Source organism: Patiria miniata, unplaced genomic scaffold (assembly GCF_015706575.1).
Source record: "Patiria miniata isolate m_02_andy unplaced genomic scaffold, ASM1570657v1 HiC_scaffold_28, whole genome shotgun sequence".
In the NCBI taxonomy this organism is placed as follows: Eukaryota; Metazoa; Echinodermata; class Asteroidea; order Valvatida; family Asterinidae; genus Patiria; species Patiria miniata.
Genome location: NW_024037067.1, coordinates 5,777,431 through 5,792,787, shown reverse-complemented (window position 1 = coordinate 5,792,787; position 15,357 = coordinate 5,777,431). Strand labels below are relative to the sequence as shown.

Genomic DNA, 15,357 nt, shown 5'->3' with positions numbered 1-15,357 from the left:
TCAATCGGGAAAATGCTGGGAAATATAGGGATTTCAGGGGAAAGTGGACTTTGCCCCTTTCTAGAAAAAATCCTGGCGACACCCATGTAAACATTTAACAGCTTCACAGTGTCATGTTCATCCCTTATTTGTCTAATTGACCAAGAAGAAGCTTAGATGAATGCGAATGCTTGATGAGAATTACACTGCTGTACCCATTTGTACAAGTCTGACATTGAAGTAACAATGCAATATTGTGGATCAAAATTAGGGTATTTATCTTTCCAACGTGTATGGTGCACATGTTAAAGTAACAGGGAAAACCTATCATTGAAAATGAGCAGCTACAATGAAATGTAGAGTTCCCCTGATCCACTGAAAATGATATACGATTCAACAAAAGCATTGTTTCTCACCGTTTCATTTTCCTTCATTTCCTCCAATATTTTGAAGACAACAGAGCGATTATCTATCTATGGTACACATAAATAACCAAAAAGTCAACAAATTGAAATCATCATGGAGATAACGCTAAATCTGAGAAAATTAGCTACCGGTACGTGTATTTGTAATTTCCATTATTTTGACTCCATTGTCCATTAATTTATGAGATTGACAACTGAGATTTTAAAATTAACGGGTAAAAGTCCAATTCAAAGCTTTCAAAATTTGTGTTTTCATATCACTTTGCAAATAAGCTTCTTCAGCTGATGTGCTTTTTTTTACACAGGTTAACCAAAACCAGAAAAGTTTGAAAATGTAATACCTAAAGTTACATTAAATTGTAGGCCTATATCAAGAGACGCCCATTGTTTTCCAATTGCTACCGCTAGCCCGAGAGCGTTGATTTGCATAGTTCAGGTATACGTTTCCACTTTTCCATAAAATTCATGGTTTTTGTGGTTTTTCGTATCTGCCATTCTGAACACAGCAGTGGGTACAATGTAGTATTAACAGAGTAACGAATACACAAATGAGCTAGAACAATCGCTAAAGAGGAATACATGTATTTGCTTATCATTATTTACCTCTGTAAAAAATTGGAGACTTAAATGAAAAGATTCTTATTATCCAGCTTTTAATATTGAATATGTTTTTTTTAGAAAAGTTAATCCGCTTACAAGAAGTTATATAGTTTTCAGTGTTTGATTACATGTGTATTAAATGTTTGAAAGAAACACTGGACGTCAACTGCAAGACCCCCCCCCCCCCCCCCACCCCCCCCCCCCCCCCCCCCCCCCCCCCCCCCCCCGCCCCCCCCGGATCAGCGCCTTAAAATTCCTAAAACTTTCAGAGAAGCGTGGTTTTACATTTTGGAGCAAGTTAATTTTCTTTTCTTTCTGGGTAGTCTTTAATGGGTTGGGGATGTGAAACCAACAACCCAATCATCAGATGTAGAATGACATCACATTTTCTAATGGGGGCTTATGGATCTTGATTGTCCCCACTTCAAATTCGTTCCCTTAGGAAATTGCCAAATGAAGCATTTACATCGCAAGGTATCTCCCAAAACATTTTCTAAGCCTATTGTAATAAAGATTTCTGAAGTTACACATTGTACTCACCTCGTTGTACAATTTCTTCAGTTGATCGTTTGTCAGGACTTTCCCGACGTCAATCCTCCCAACCACGATGAAGAACTTGACAAATTTGTGCTGATCATTGACGAGGGCGATGTGCAGTAACTTTTTCACCAAGTCCAAGTTCTAATACATAAATTATGGCGGTGGTTGAAGTTATACATCACATTTACTATCATTTCAATTATAATATGGCTTAATTGTGTAATATGTATATTGTGTCTTTAATCAGGGAATAATTTAATGTGCGCTTATCAGGTTTTAAACACTATGTTTAATACTGGAAAATTAAAATTATGTTTTTTCGAAAAACACCCCTCTAGAAATATTATGGAATTTCCCCGTCGCAAAAAGTGATAAACAATTAATCCTTATATGGAGATTGGCGCGCGCGTTGCGCGTACTGCGCAATGGGGCGCAGAACACAGCTGTGCCGGTGTAGTGCAAATTTAGGACTATGAAACTGAGTCACTGGTAGTATTGTGCATGCCTACGTGAGGATTGTGAATGTTCAACCAATAAAACGGTAAATGGCACCGGATTTCATAGGAGTCCAAATTACATGTGACACTGGAAAAGTGTTTAAGACCAGCCAGCAATTATCATCCGCTCAAGACCGACCACGAGACGGGCTGTCGACCAATCGGAATGGGTAAACTGTATTAGGTATTTAGGAATATCATTTGTCGGTAGAAAAATAAGGTCAGGTAGGCCCTCCATGCAATTACAATCATGCGAAAATGTGGTAAACCAGCGTTTGAATTGTACGCCCACGTAATCACCCAATCATCGTGGTGTTACACAAAATTGTCACTGTTTTTTCGGTGTTCGGTTGGGACATTCTAGTCTTCTTCAAATTAACATCGTTCGTTTATCTAACCTGCCATATCACGCTGTTTTCATCAAAATTGGACTTGGCAGTGTGAATTTGGTTCCCGGTGACAGCCCGGTGCATGTCCTCGTACTGGCGGCGTAATATCTTGTCTGTCTCCGAGTCGTCCGGTCCATGTTGTTGTTTCACTGCAGGGGAAGGGCATTGTGAGAGACTATTATTAGACACTGTGGCTGGTTTAATTTTAAACAAGCCAATGAAAGCCTAGTAAAGCTGGTCCTAAAAGCCCACAAACTTCTTTTCAATTCAGTGTTTCATGTATCTGGTGGACACACTGGGCCGGATTTAGCCTAAAATGCAGGGTAATCCTATACAACAGTACTGCCAAGCTCTCTCCACCAACCAACAATCAAGCTTTCATAGTCGGAAGTAGCGACAGTCCGTCATTGATCCTATCAGGAACAAAGAGGAATATAGGCTGGTGTACACAATGGGCCGAATTATCCCATTATATGGGACCCAACAATGGACTGTATGTCTATCAGCGAAATATTTCGCTTGCCCAATGCCATTGGTGTCTGCTGAGTAATTGCCCTGACCGTCTCCTGGGGAACACAAACTTGCCCCGCAAATGCATCAATGTCGAACCCTAAATATGTGATAGTCTGAATTGGCCCAATCGTTTTCTCTTCAGCCAGAGGGACCCCAAGCTCAGATGATTCACGAAGTGACAAAAACCTGCAAAATTGAAACATTTTCGATTTTGAGTTTTGCCAGCCAATTTATTGCACTTGACAAAAAGAAGAATTTGGCTGAGTTTCAAAGCGAAATATTGTTTACTTTTGTAACTATCGTAAACAAACATTTGAAAAAAGCCTGAAATCCGTGTTTTTCTGTTTTCACGAAGTGACAAAAATTACCTCGTTAGCAGGGCCAGAGGAATAATGCATTTCTCTACACATGCATTAGGATGGGAGTGGACGCGCACGCCGTGAACGATGTCGATAAAGAACAGACGCGCGCGCGCTGCAGTGACGTCAGACGCGTAAATGTAAAAATTTCTTAAAAAGGTTTTATGATTACACGAAGTGACAAAGAGTGTGTACAACTTCATGGGATAAAAAAGTGAGGCCTCTATGTTTTGCTGTTTTCACGAAGTGACAAAAACCTTAACTGATCTTTATTAATGAATTACAGTTTAATTAAGAGAGACTTCTAATAAACAACTTTGAATTAGCAAAGAACAAAGCATACGTTACTTGACAATGAAAGAATTAAATAAATCCATAACTAAAAACTAGTCGAAAAGGTGTTTTGAAAAAATGATTAACTTCCAGGCGATTATCTCGGAATGACCTTTTGCATGATATTGAGGTTTTTGTCACTTCGTGAAACACCTGGCAACAGGCGCGGTTCTACGGGGGGCTAGGGGGGGCTGTAGCCCCCCCAAAATTTTGTCTAGCCCTCCCAAAATAAATTCCGTAAAAAAAAAAAATTGCATTAGCAAAAAGAAGGATTGTGATTTACATGCGAACGGTCTCCCCCTAAAGAAGAAATAGCCGTGACAAGGGTGCATAATAGTTAATACAGTGTGAATGATTTAAGGATTTTAATGGCGCTCCCCATTGAAAATATGGCATGAGCCCATGAAAGGTAAGCCTGGTTGCAATTTGATTTTTATGACGGAAAACGTTGACTTTGCAAACGTTTACCATGGCATTCCGTCATTGTCTTACGTCATGTGTACGGCCGGGTTTGGCCACTGTACTACTACTGGCGCGGCAGTGCGGTTGTCAGCCACGGACCATTGTCCGTGGTCAGACGGTAGATTATCCGAGTTAGAAAGATTCCTATATCTGGCCATCACTATTTTTTCCCTTCAGTGACCTATCATCATCAGAAAGTGATAAAATGTAAAAAGTACAAATTCACTTGGGAAAAATATTGAAGTATTTACTGAGAGAACACTTAGAAATGTTGAGACCATGCAGTCCATATATACGGTTTGTGCACGGGGATGGCCAGATATGGCAATCTTTCAATCACTAATTTTTCCCGGCAGTTATGACCTAACAGCCATCAGCTGGGGAACATATTGAAGCATTTACTGAGAAAACACTTTGATTTTTTCAGACCATTTTCATAGGGTTTGTGCACATGGGCGTCGCTGGGGGGGGGGGGGCAAGGGAGAGGGTGCTGCCCCCCTCCCCGGAATAGCAACAACAACAAAAGAAGAAGAAAAGGAAGAATAAAAAAAGAAAAGAAAAAGAGGCTCAAAGTCATATTTGTGTAAATTTAATGGGTTGGGGGGGGGGCAAAATATCCCTGCCCCCCTCTAAAACTAATAAATCAAGAATATGTTGAGAAATACAGGACATTTTGGGAAAAATTAGTTTTGCCCCCCTTTAGAAAAAATCCTGGCGAAGCCCATGTTTGTGCACAGGGTCACCATGGTCACTGTCATGGTCATCATGTCCGGGTATGAAACTATATAGCTTTATGATAGATGATTGCACTGTAATTTACTCGACACTGCCACCATCACTTCCCTGAACTTGATTAACATCTCTGTAGGCCTGGTCTTAAATAGTTTGTGATGAGATTTTGGCAACTTTTCATGCTAAACCGTTTCATTTATTTTGTCATTTGTCCCAACAGAGTGCATGATATTATGAACGGTGGTCAAGCCGGCTACATCAATGATCCAGATGGAAAAGCAACAGAAACTCAACTGAAAGAAGGCAATTTTAGCCTTGTCTGATAAGTGCTGCCGATGCCAAGTGTGGACTGATATTCTGGCTGAACTACCAGATCTTTCATAAGTACGTAGAAAGCAGCTGGCTACTAGTATAGCTGCGGCTCCCTGAATACCTTGTAAAATGGCAAATGCACTGTTAAAGTTATAGAGATTTTTTATTTATAAGACCCCTGTAAATCCACAAATAATGTACATTGTATGAGAGAAAGTTCACTCGCAACCACTGGTGAGCATTGTACATGGTGGGCGTGTACTGCTGCTCGACACCCTGGGGACATTGTTGTTTATTTCTGATCGAGTTCTTCGTTTATTTCTGAGTTCGTATATATTTTTGAGTTGATCGTTTATTTCCGAGTTGATCGTTTAATTCTGAGTTGTTCGGTTATGTGACCGAGTCGGTTGTTCATTTCTGAGTTGATTGTTTATTTCTGAGTTGATGGTTTATTTCTGAGTTGTTTGTTTATTTTTGAGTTGTTCGTTTATTTCTGAGTTGTTCGTTAATATTTCTGTGTATTTTCGTTTATTTCTGTGTATTTCCGTTTAATTTTGTGGTTTTGTTTAAATTTTGTTGTCTTTTTTTTGCCCTATTGGCCGCCCATACACGCGCGCTGTTTTGCAGGGCAAATTCAATTTGTCACTTCGTGAAAATTCAAACACCTATACGCGCGTTGTTTTTGCCCCAAAGAACAAAGTAAGCAAGTTGGAATTTTTCTCTTCGTGAAAACTAAAAAAAAGAATCACTTGAATTTTCTCTACAAGGATTGTCATGTTTCATTGACCAGAAAAATGGTATGTAGACGGCCTTCTTATGGCCCTACCAGGTACTCACCCTCATCGGAACCACTTTTGGTAACGACAGCAGAATCGTCGAGTCCTTGTGGGGCACTCTCCATGCATCTTAACTCATCTTTGGCTGGCATCAGCTCCCTGGTGGTCACCATGGAAGCTTTCATGAAAAAGTACCAGATTTTACCAAATCACCCATAGTTAAGGTTACCATGGTAAATTGATAGTATAACCATGGTTATCAAAAAATACATTTTTTTACCATGGTTTTCATCATGGTTGTAATATGTTATTGACTGTAAAATTATGGTGAAACGGTAGGTCCCATGGATCTATCATGGTTTCTTTTTGCTTTTTATTGTAAAATGATGGTTACCACGCTTTTACCATGGTTTCACTATGGTCCTGACTGTAAAACGATCATGGAACCGATTGCTCCAGAAAATACTCACGGCTGCACATACGCGACGGCGGCTCCACTTCCAATTCCCCTTCCGTGATGAATTCCTCTTCCATATCTGTAGGCGGAGCTTGAGACATCATCGAAGTCACTGGGAGAGCCCGTGTGGTGGTGGAAGTTATACCATGGAAGCAAAAGTACCATGATAGCATGGAGTATAAACCATAGCGCTATATTAAATTACTATATCTCTATGGTTGCAACACACACCACTGGTCTCCCAGCAAGGAACCACAACAGATAATTAACCGTAGCCACGCTGCTGAGCTCAAGGTCAGACTTGAGACCACATCAGCCCCTAGCTGTAAGGACTGTGCAGTGGCCGTGTCATTATACAACAAAGAAAAACACTTTGCCAATTTTTCTCTTTACTTGTTTAAGGAACATGTAAACCCAACGGAGAGCCTACATGCACTGACCAGAAAAATGGTATTTAGACGGCCTTCTTATGGCCCTACCAGGTACTCACCCTCATCGGAACCAGTGTATCCATCTGCATATGAACGCTTTACACTTTTGGTGACGACGGCAGAATCGTCGAGTCCTTGTGGGGCACTCTCCATGCATCTTATGGCTGGCATCAGCTCCGTGGTGGTCACCATGGAAGCTTTCATAAAAAAGTACCCGATTTTAACAAATCACCCATGGTTATGGTTACCATGGTAAATTGATAGTATAACCATGGTTATCCAAAAATACATTTTTTTTACCATGGTTTTTATCATGGTTGTAATATGTTATTGACTGTAAAATTATGGTGAATCGGTAGTTCCCATGGATCTACCATGGTTTCTTTTTGCTTTTTATTGTAAAATGATGGTTACCACGCTTTTACCATGGTTTCACTATGGTCCTGACTGTAAAACGATCATGGTTACCATGATTTTCCTGTGATTTCACTACAGTTTTGATTACGTAGCAATGGTTACCATGGTTTTATCATGAATTTGCTATGGTTTTGACTGTCAATTAATGGTTACCATGGTTTACTATGGTTTCACTGTGGTCTTCGAAATGACACGATGGTAATCATGGTTTCACCATAGTTTTTTTCCATGACGTATGTTGTTAGAAAACGTTTACCGTGCTTCACCATGGTTTTACCATTGTACTAAATTTTACTTTGATGGCACAGCTCTTAATATCCGTGATACCAATTTTGTCAAACCACATTGTACTGCGTTTGATCCGTCAAAAAATAATTTCACTGTGATTTCATGTACATTTATAATTTATTATTTTCTGCCAAGTAGGTTTACACCACATTCAATGTACAATTTAGACTACATACATTATCTAACATTATTTTCTATGTTATGTGCATAAATTATTATTTTTTTTTTGTAAATTAAAATACGTACGTCATTATCTAATGAAAAGGTGGATTTTATTATAAAGGTTGTCAAAATTTTCCACGGTGGGCATATTAAGTACCTCCCCCATTTTAAAAATGGATGCCACGCCTCTAAAAGGGTAGGTTTATGATGGCTTCACATTCGAAAAAAGAAAAATTCTCATGAATATATTGTCTGTGTGAAGTTTTATCCGTTTATGAAAGGTAGGCACAACTTTTTTAAAGGAGAATTATGACTCCCCCCCCCCTATTTTAATATGGCTGACACGCCCCTTCAGGGTGTGTTTTCGATGGCTCCACGTCTGAATTTTTTATTCTCGTGAAAATCAACGTCTGTGGAAACAGTTTTTCTATGGTGGGCATAACGAAAACCCCGTCCCCTTTTTGTCAAATATGGTTGCTACGCCCCTAAAAGGGTGTGTTCGAGACTGCTCCACATCTGGATTTTTTTCTCAGGAATATAAACATCTGTGGGAAGTTTTATTCGTTTATGTAATGTGGGCACCATTTTTCCCAAAGGTGGGCATAATAATTACCCCCCCCTTTTTTTTTAAATGGCTACCACGACCCTAAAAGGGTGAATTTGTGATGGCTCCACATCTAAAACATTTTCTCGCATGAATTTAAACATATGTGCCAAGTTTCACGCTTTTTTGAAAAAGTGCACAATTTTGTGACATATCCGCTGGACTATTTAGAGGATTTTTTTGTAAAGGGAAATAAAGTCCGAATTTCATTACGTTCGAAATCATTTTCTTTCCTATTTTCTATTTATTTTCATGTTTTTAGGAGAAGTAAACTTGGACAAACGGATCACACAAGTAGGCCTAAATTGGTAGTTGCGTCGTTGACAAGAAATTGTAGACAAGGGTCTAAAGAAGAGAGATGCTTACCTTGCATCAAGACAGTGAGAATGGTGCCGTTATCCTTTTTTTGCTTCGGCAGATAGATTTTGATTAGATGACGTCGTTCGATAACAGACTGAATCTGCCCATTGAATTGATGAACTGCAGTGTCTTCTGTCAAGTGGAGCTTCCTTATCAAAATTTTAACGGCCTCTTTTCCGAACTGTTTCTGATCGATCCTGCATTTGTGAGTGGGTAAAGCAACACTGAAGATGAGGGCAACTTTTGGAAAAACAGTTAATACTAATCTGAAATCTTTCTAAAGTCTATGCCCTGAGAAGTAGGCCCACGATTTGTGAATAAGAAAATTAGATTCATGTCTGACTCTGGACACTGACTAGTTGAATTTATGTTTTGGATTGTCATTTCAAGGGCCTTTTGGTGCCTTTTTGGTTTTTATGCTATTGCAAATATCCATATTCGTGAACACTTAGATGTCATTCAAGGCGGAAACTTCGGTTTCACATCTGCTTCCGCATAAAACGTCACTAGAATATTTATAGTTGTTTCCTGTGGTTATTTGTATGCTCTGGTAGTGGTTCATTATCGTTTCAGTATTATGACAGTATAAGTAAATAAGAAAACTTTACGCACAAAATGTTTTCAATAAACAGAATTTAGGATTACAATTTTATAGACAAAAACTTCAACAACAGTGCCCTCAGTTCTCAGAAAATATTAAAATGTTTACAAAAGTGCACTTTGAGCTATGTAGCATTAATGTCTGTGGTCTGGAGCTGGACTGGTTCCGGTCTCACTTATCAGAGAGAAAGCAGGTCACTCAAAAAGGTGAAGTTGTACATCAGATGCTTCTCACTGCATTTAATTTGGTGTACCTCGCCAAGGCACAATTACTTGGACCATTGCTGTTGTCCATTTTCATCAACGATCTGCCATCAGTGGTGTTGAACATTCTAAAATAGTCCGGTATGCAGAAGAAACTGCAGTTTTTACTCTAATAAGGATGTAAATCACACAGTGGCAAACTTGTATTTGGACCAATTTGTTGCTTTCAATATACTTTAGTACATTTACTGTAGTTTCATAGCAGTTTTGTTTAGTTCATTTTGTATAGTGCTGTGTGGTTTTTCACCTCTTTTTTTTCTTTGGTTTTTATTCTTTTAACTGAGTTTTTTGTAATCCCAAAATTTTATCCAAGTTCCAACTGTTTATTTTTTTTTCCTTGGCAAATTCTTTTTGAGTGTTCTATTTGTTTTTTGATCCAAATTGAGATATGAGATATTTTTGCCTGGAAGTATTTCTGAAAACTAGTTTTTGCTTAAGGATAGATATTGTTTTTGTTCGGAAGATTTTTTTTTTTTTGAGACAAATTAAATTTGTTTGAAAAGTTTATTTTTGTTCCTTGATTCCTTTTCTTTCTTGTTTTTGTCCCAGTTAAAAAAAACTAAATCGCAACCTAATCATTTGAACCAGGATTTTTTCTTTAGTGAACCATTTTTCTACGCTACTTTTACATAACACGTACAGTACTGAAATTGATTAAGGCAAGGAACTTGCAAGTCAAAGGGTCCAAAAATGTTGTTGTGATCAATTGGCGATAATTGTGCAGTGATACGTGACTGAAATTAAATGAAACTCATAGGGGTTGAGGCCAAGGATGTGGAGTATCTGCAGAATCAAAAAAAATCAAAATTGACTTCATGGTTTTGTAGTTATTTCAAAATAGTCAGACTGGCACTTTTTTTAGGACATACTGTAGTTTCAACTGGTACCAGTTGAACTGGAATTTGGTGACTGGTTCAACTGGCTCCTGTTGACTCTATAAGAGTTCCTAGTTGATGTTTGGTTTGTTTGACTGGTTTCAATTAACAGATTTCTGTTGAAACCAGTTGAATTACTAGTTGAATATCAGTTGAATCTAACCGGTTTGAACCTGTTGAAACCAGTTGACATTTGAACCAGTTTCAACTGGAATTTTCTGCCGGGCTTTAAAGACTTTAAATATACACACCTCTCGTGAGCATCCAAGATTTCAACCAGCACCTCGGCGGCCCCTTTGGATTCTGGGAAGACGACGATCGGAATGTTGTTATTGGCGGCATCCGCCAGAGTCTCGAAGATGGTGACGTCACCGCCAAGGAGGAGATAGACAGCAGGAATTGTGGCTAAACATTGAAAAATGTAGAAAAAACACTGCAGTTACATGCGGCAATGGCAACGTCAGTAGCAAAAGTAACCGTGAGATGAACAGATCTAAACATCAACTTTGTTAAAGAGGGACATAACAACAGCAGATGATTTTCCCACGACTGCAATTAATACAAAAATTGACTGATCATTACGAGTGGAATAGTAAATCTATAGCCTCCCTCGGTGATCCGAAGAGCGTTCTCTTATTTCCGGAGGCGAAGTCAGTTGAACATTCCTGAAGTTTTAGATTCTTTTAAATGAGATCTTGACAAATATGTCTGTTGCAGTTTGCCCAAATTACCATTTGTGACGTCTTCTCCTATTTTCCAAGTCGCTATCTTGTTGATCAGTTGGTTCCTTGTCTTGGCTATCAGTTGGTTCCTTGTCTTGGCTTCAATACCCAGCTCCTGTCCGTCGTCATCCACTAAGATGAAGTGAGTGTGATTCGGTTCAAGCATGCTACCCGGCTTTTCGGCCGTATGTGCAGAATAGTCCAGTACTATCGGGGTACTCTGAAAATGATGAAAAAAGCCAGCTTGGTGTCTCTGTACCTATCTCACTGACAAACTGACTAACTCATCACTGACCGACTGTCACTTGTGAGCCGGGCAGTGCCATCGTATAGGATTACCTCGTTGCACGATCGGTTTTGGAGCAATGAAAGGAATAAAAATCAACCATGTAAAACATATACGTGTACCCATGCCCAAATCAAAAGAAGCAACAATAAATTATTAAATTATTACATGCGCTAACTTTCCGGTATCTTGGATAACCTTATCTACACTCATAGTCTAACTACTCACAAAGGTGCTCAGCCGTGTGACCCGAGAAAGTTCACGCGACACTTATTTCACACACTTTTTAATTCCATGTAATGGTCATAGGGATGTCCATAAAAGGTTGAAAAAAATAAGCTTTGTTGTTGACAGGGTTTTATTTGTTAAGTTACCTTTGGAGGCTTCGGGTGACGCTGAATTTCTCTTTCTGATGCAGGACACTGAGAGGTGCTACGCCTATTGCCACCAGATCCCTCTGCTTGATTAAAGCGCGACCCGTGGCTTCTTCAGCCAAGGCCTCCCCTATGCTCTTCACCAATCCAAGCTGGAGACCACCCGTCATCAACCAGACATCTAAAGTTTTACGGAAAAAAAAAGTCAAATTTAATCAAAACTGTAAAACATACAATCAGCCCCCCCCCCCAAAAAAAGAACCAGTCAACGAAACCTAGCATGGCCACACAAATTTACGAGAAATAAAATGAGCAAAACTCTATTTTCTGCTCCAATATTTAGCAAAATTTGGAGAAAAGAAACGAAAATAAAAACAGGATAGGGTATACAGGCAGAGGCAGTTCTGAAAAGTGCTTCCTCCGAAAATCTTTTAATCTATAAGACTTTTTAATGGAGGCAAAAATAACTGTGTTTTCAACTTAAAAAAACAAGGTCAAATGTCGCCACGGGAGTTTTCCTCAGACACCCCACCCATACACGCAATGGATATATAAAAAAACAAAGAGTTATTGTTTTACCCGTGCATAAGCGTTAACCTTGAAACCTCGGTGAGGGAAAGTCGAATGAATATTTTTCTAACACTCAAAGTTTCAATAAATATCTTGCACAATACACAAGTGTTGAAGTCAAGTCCTTCACGAGGCAAGTCATCAGAAAATCCCGAAATTCGATCACAAGTCCATTTCTAATTAACATATCTAGAGGATGACCAATGCCTTTGTCGCAATTAATTTCAATGGATTCGGACTTGATTTAGTTCTGGATAACTTGTGATGGACTTGTGGTGGACTTGTGGTGGTCTCGTGATGGACTTGAATGGACATGTGAAGACTTGTGATGGACTTGTGGGAACTTAAAATGGACTTGTGATGGACTTGTGATGGACTTGTGATGGACTTGTAATGGACTTGTGATGGACTTGTAATGGACTTGTAATGGACTTGTAATGGACTTGTGATGGACTTGTGATGGACTTGTGATGGACTTGTAATGGACTTGTAAGGACTTGCGAAAAAGTTGTGATGGACTTGTGATGGACTTGTGATGGATTTGTGTTGGACTTGGGATGTACTTGGGATGGACTTGTGCTGGATTTGTGATGGACCTGTGAGGACTTGGGATGACTTGTGATGGACTTAGGATGGACTATAGTGAGCACTTGTGATGGTTTTGTGATGGACTTGTGGGGACTTGTGAGGACTCGTGAGAACTTGTGATTGACTTGTGATGGACTTGTGAGGACTTGTAATGGACTTGTGAGGACTTGCGATAAAGTTGTGATGGACTTGTGATGGACTTGTGATGGACTTGTGATGGACTTGTGATGGATTTGTGTTGGACTTGGGATGTACTTGGGATGGACTTGTACTGGATTTGTGATGGACTTGTGAGGACTTGGGATGACTTGTGATGGACTTAGGATGGACTATAGTGAGCACTTGTGATGGTTTTGTGATGGACTTGTGGGGACTTGTGAGGAATCGTGAGAACTTGTGATTGACTTGTGATGGACTTGTGATGGATTTGTGATGGAATTGGGAGGACTTGTGATGAACTTGTAATGGACTTGGATAGACTTGTTTTGGACTTGAGATGGATTTGTGATGGATTTATGATGGACTTGGGATGGACTTCGGATGGACTTGTGATGGATTTGTGATGGACTTGTGAGGACTTAGGATTGACTTGTGAGCACTTGTGATGGCTTTGTGATCGGTTTGTCATGGACTTGTGAGGACTTGTGAGGACTGTCGTGAGGACTTGTGATTGACTTGTGATGGATTTGTGATGGATTTGTGATGAACTTGTGAGGACTTGGGATGACTTGTGATGGACTTTAGGATGGACTCGACTGCAACACTGTGATATACCCACCGGTACTCAGGACTGCCTCAACCAGAGCCTCACAAATTTCTTTCGCCACGTCACTGGTCATGCACGCATCCGATTTATCGCCTCCTAAGATGCAGATGAGCAGCTTGGGAGGTTGCATGGCCCACTTGTTTCTCAGAATATTCAGGATGTCGTCTATGCTCAAGGACTGGTCAACTAATAAAAACTGTAAGAGGGCAATTATAATAATAACTGTATTTATATAGCGCCTTTTGCCAGAGGATTCAAAGCCTTGGGAGAACGCAACCAAAGACAGGTAAATGAAGTATATGAACATATGAGACCCATTATGTAGCACCTTTTTGCTAGGTGCTGCCGCACATACTTGAAACACCGGGCAAACCCCTTCTCTAGTCTTAGCGATGTTACTGGGTTCTTTAACGTGCATTACACAACACACGGGACCTACGGCTTTACGTCCCATCTGAAGGACGAAGCAATAATGGTAAAGTGCCTTGCTCAAGAGCACAAGCACCATGTTCGAACACCATAACCATTGGACCACAGCGCCCCACAACTTAGGGCCTAGGCCTACTCTATTCTATAAATAATGGTAGTGGATATTTTGCCGGAGGTAATGACGGCAAACTAACGATTACTAAAGGTTTGCCGGCGGCAATCCACATCAACAGAGGGCGCTGTACTCTTTAAAATAGGGCTGAATTATAAGATGTATTAAATTCCCACCAAAAGTTGTGTAGCACGTTTGGTGTAGTGGTTAAGCAAAGGCTCTAGTAAGCGGGATGACTCGTGTTCGATTCCGACCGCACCACATTTTAAAGGTTTTTTTTCTCATCCCCAAATAAATTAGAATATTCTTCTTTTATTATTTTTACATGTATCAAACATTTTTTGCAGAGTATTACATTTTCTTTTTCAGATTTGTGGCTCTGGAGGATTTTTTTTAAAAGGGAAATAAAGTCCGAAATTATAAAATGGTCTGAATCCCATCTTGTGAATACGAGGTAACAACGATAATTTTAGCATGGAGCCAGACTAAAACTTGTCACCGGAAAATGTTTAAGTACAAAAAAACAGTAACTGCGCATGTTCAGTGCATATCCGGCAAACTAACGTTTACTAAAGGTTTGCCGTCTCCGGCAAAATATACACTGCCATAAATAATACCAATTCTCCGACTATGAGTATGAATGATGAGTTAAGTATGACTAGGCCTATGGCTATGTGACGAAAAAGCCCCAAATCCCATTTTTTTACTTAAGTTTCTTCACTCTAAATCTTACCTATATTATCCTAGAGATCTGGCATTTTCGTCTGGTAAATTCCTGTTGTCTTTTTAGGTTTTATTTCCAAGTAGTTGTGAGTATTTTCCTGCCGAAATTCTGTGTGTGCACTCACGTGTTTGTTTACACATGTCAGCTGTGCTATTAATAGCATGATGGTAAAATCCAACATGGCTGCCATTTTAGCAGCGGCTACAACGTTTGTGATTGGATGAAAGTTCTAAAATTATTTCTGGAAGACTGGGACTTCTAACAAGTAATTTATATTTGTAGAAAGTTGAGACAAATATTTATCTAGCTTCTTTAGATGTTAAGTTGTCTGGTTTTAAGCAACTGTGGAAGTTAGGAAAGTTTTGGTATCTTTTCTGTCAGATATCTTCTGGAAGTTCAGCTGGTAAGTCA

The 15,357-nt window shown here is 39.5% G+C and overlaps 1 protein-coding gene across 6 annotated transcripts in view; it reads right to left on the bottom strand.

Annotated features, from left to right (window-relative positions):
- LOC119734707 (transient receptor potential cation channel subfamily M member 5-like) overlaps positions 1-15,113 on the bottom strand; it is a 36,371-nt gene extending 21,258 nt beyond the window's left edge. For 2 of the 6 annotated variants that reach the window (XR_005272096.1, XM_038208248.1), the window contains exons 1-12: positions 14,956-15,112; positions 13,694-13,877; positions 11,758-11,938; positions 11,107-11,317; positions 10,627-10,780; positions 8,643-8,833; positions 6,865-7,002; positions 6,388-6,513; positions 5,979-6,095; positions 2,440-2,579; positions 1,545-1,685; positions 396-452 (exon numbers count right to left, since the gene is read on the bottom strand). Coding sequence is in view for 1 of the 6 variants with exons in the window: in XM_038208248.1 (XP_038064176.1) it covers positions 396-452; positions 1,545-1,685; positions 2,440-2,579; positions 5,979-6,095; positions 6,388-6,513; positions 6,865-7,002; positions 8,643-8,833; positions 10,627-10,780; positions 11,107-11,263 (1,221 nt within the window). In the remaining 5 variants the exon portion in view is untranslated. Of the gene's footprint in view, positions 1-395; positions 453-1,544; positions 1,686-2,439; positions 2,580-5,978; positions 6,096-6,387; positions 6,514-6,864; positions 7,003-8,642; positions 8,834-10,626; positions 10,781-11,106; positions 11,318-11,757; positions 11,939-13,693; positions 13,878-14,955 lie in introns of all 6 variants that reach the window. The other 4 variants (XR_005272097.1, XR_005272098.1, XR_005272100.1 and 1 more) reach the window with 4 other exon arrangements.
- Positions 15,114-15,357: the final 244 nt, after the last annotated feature.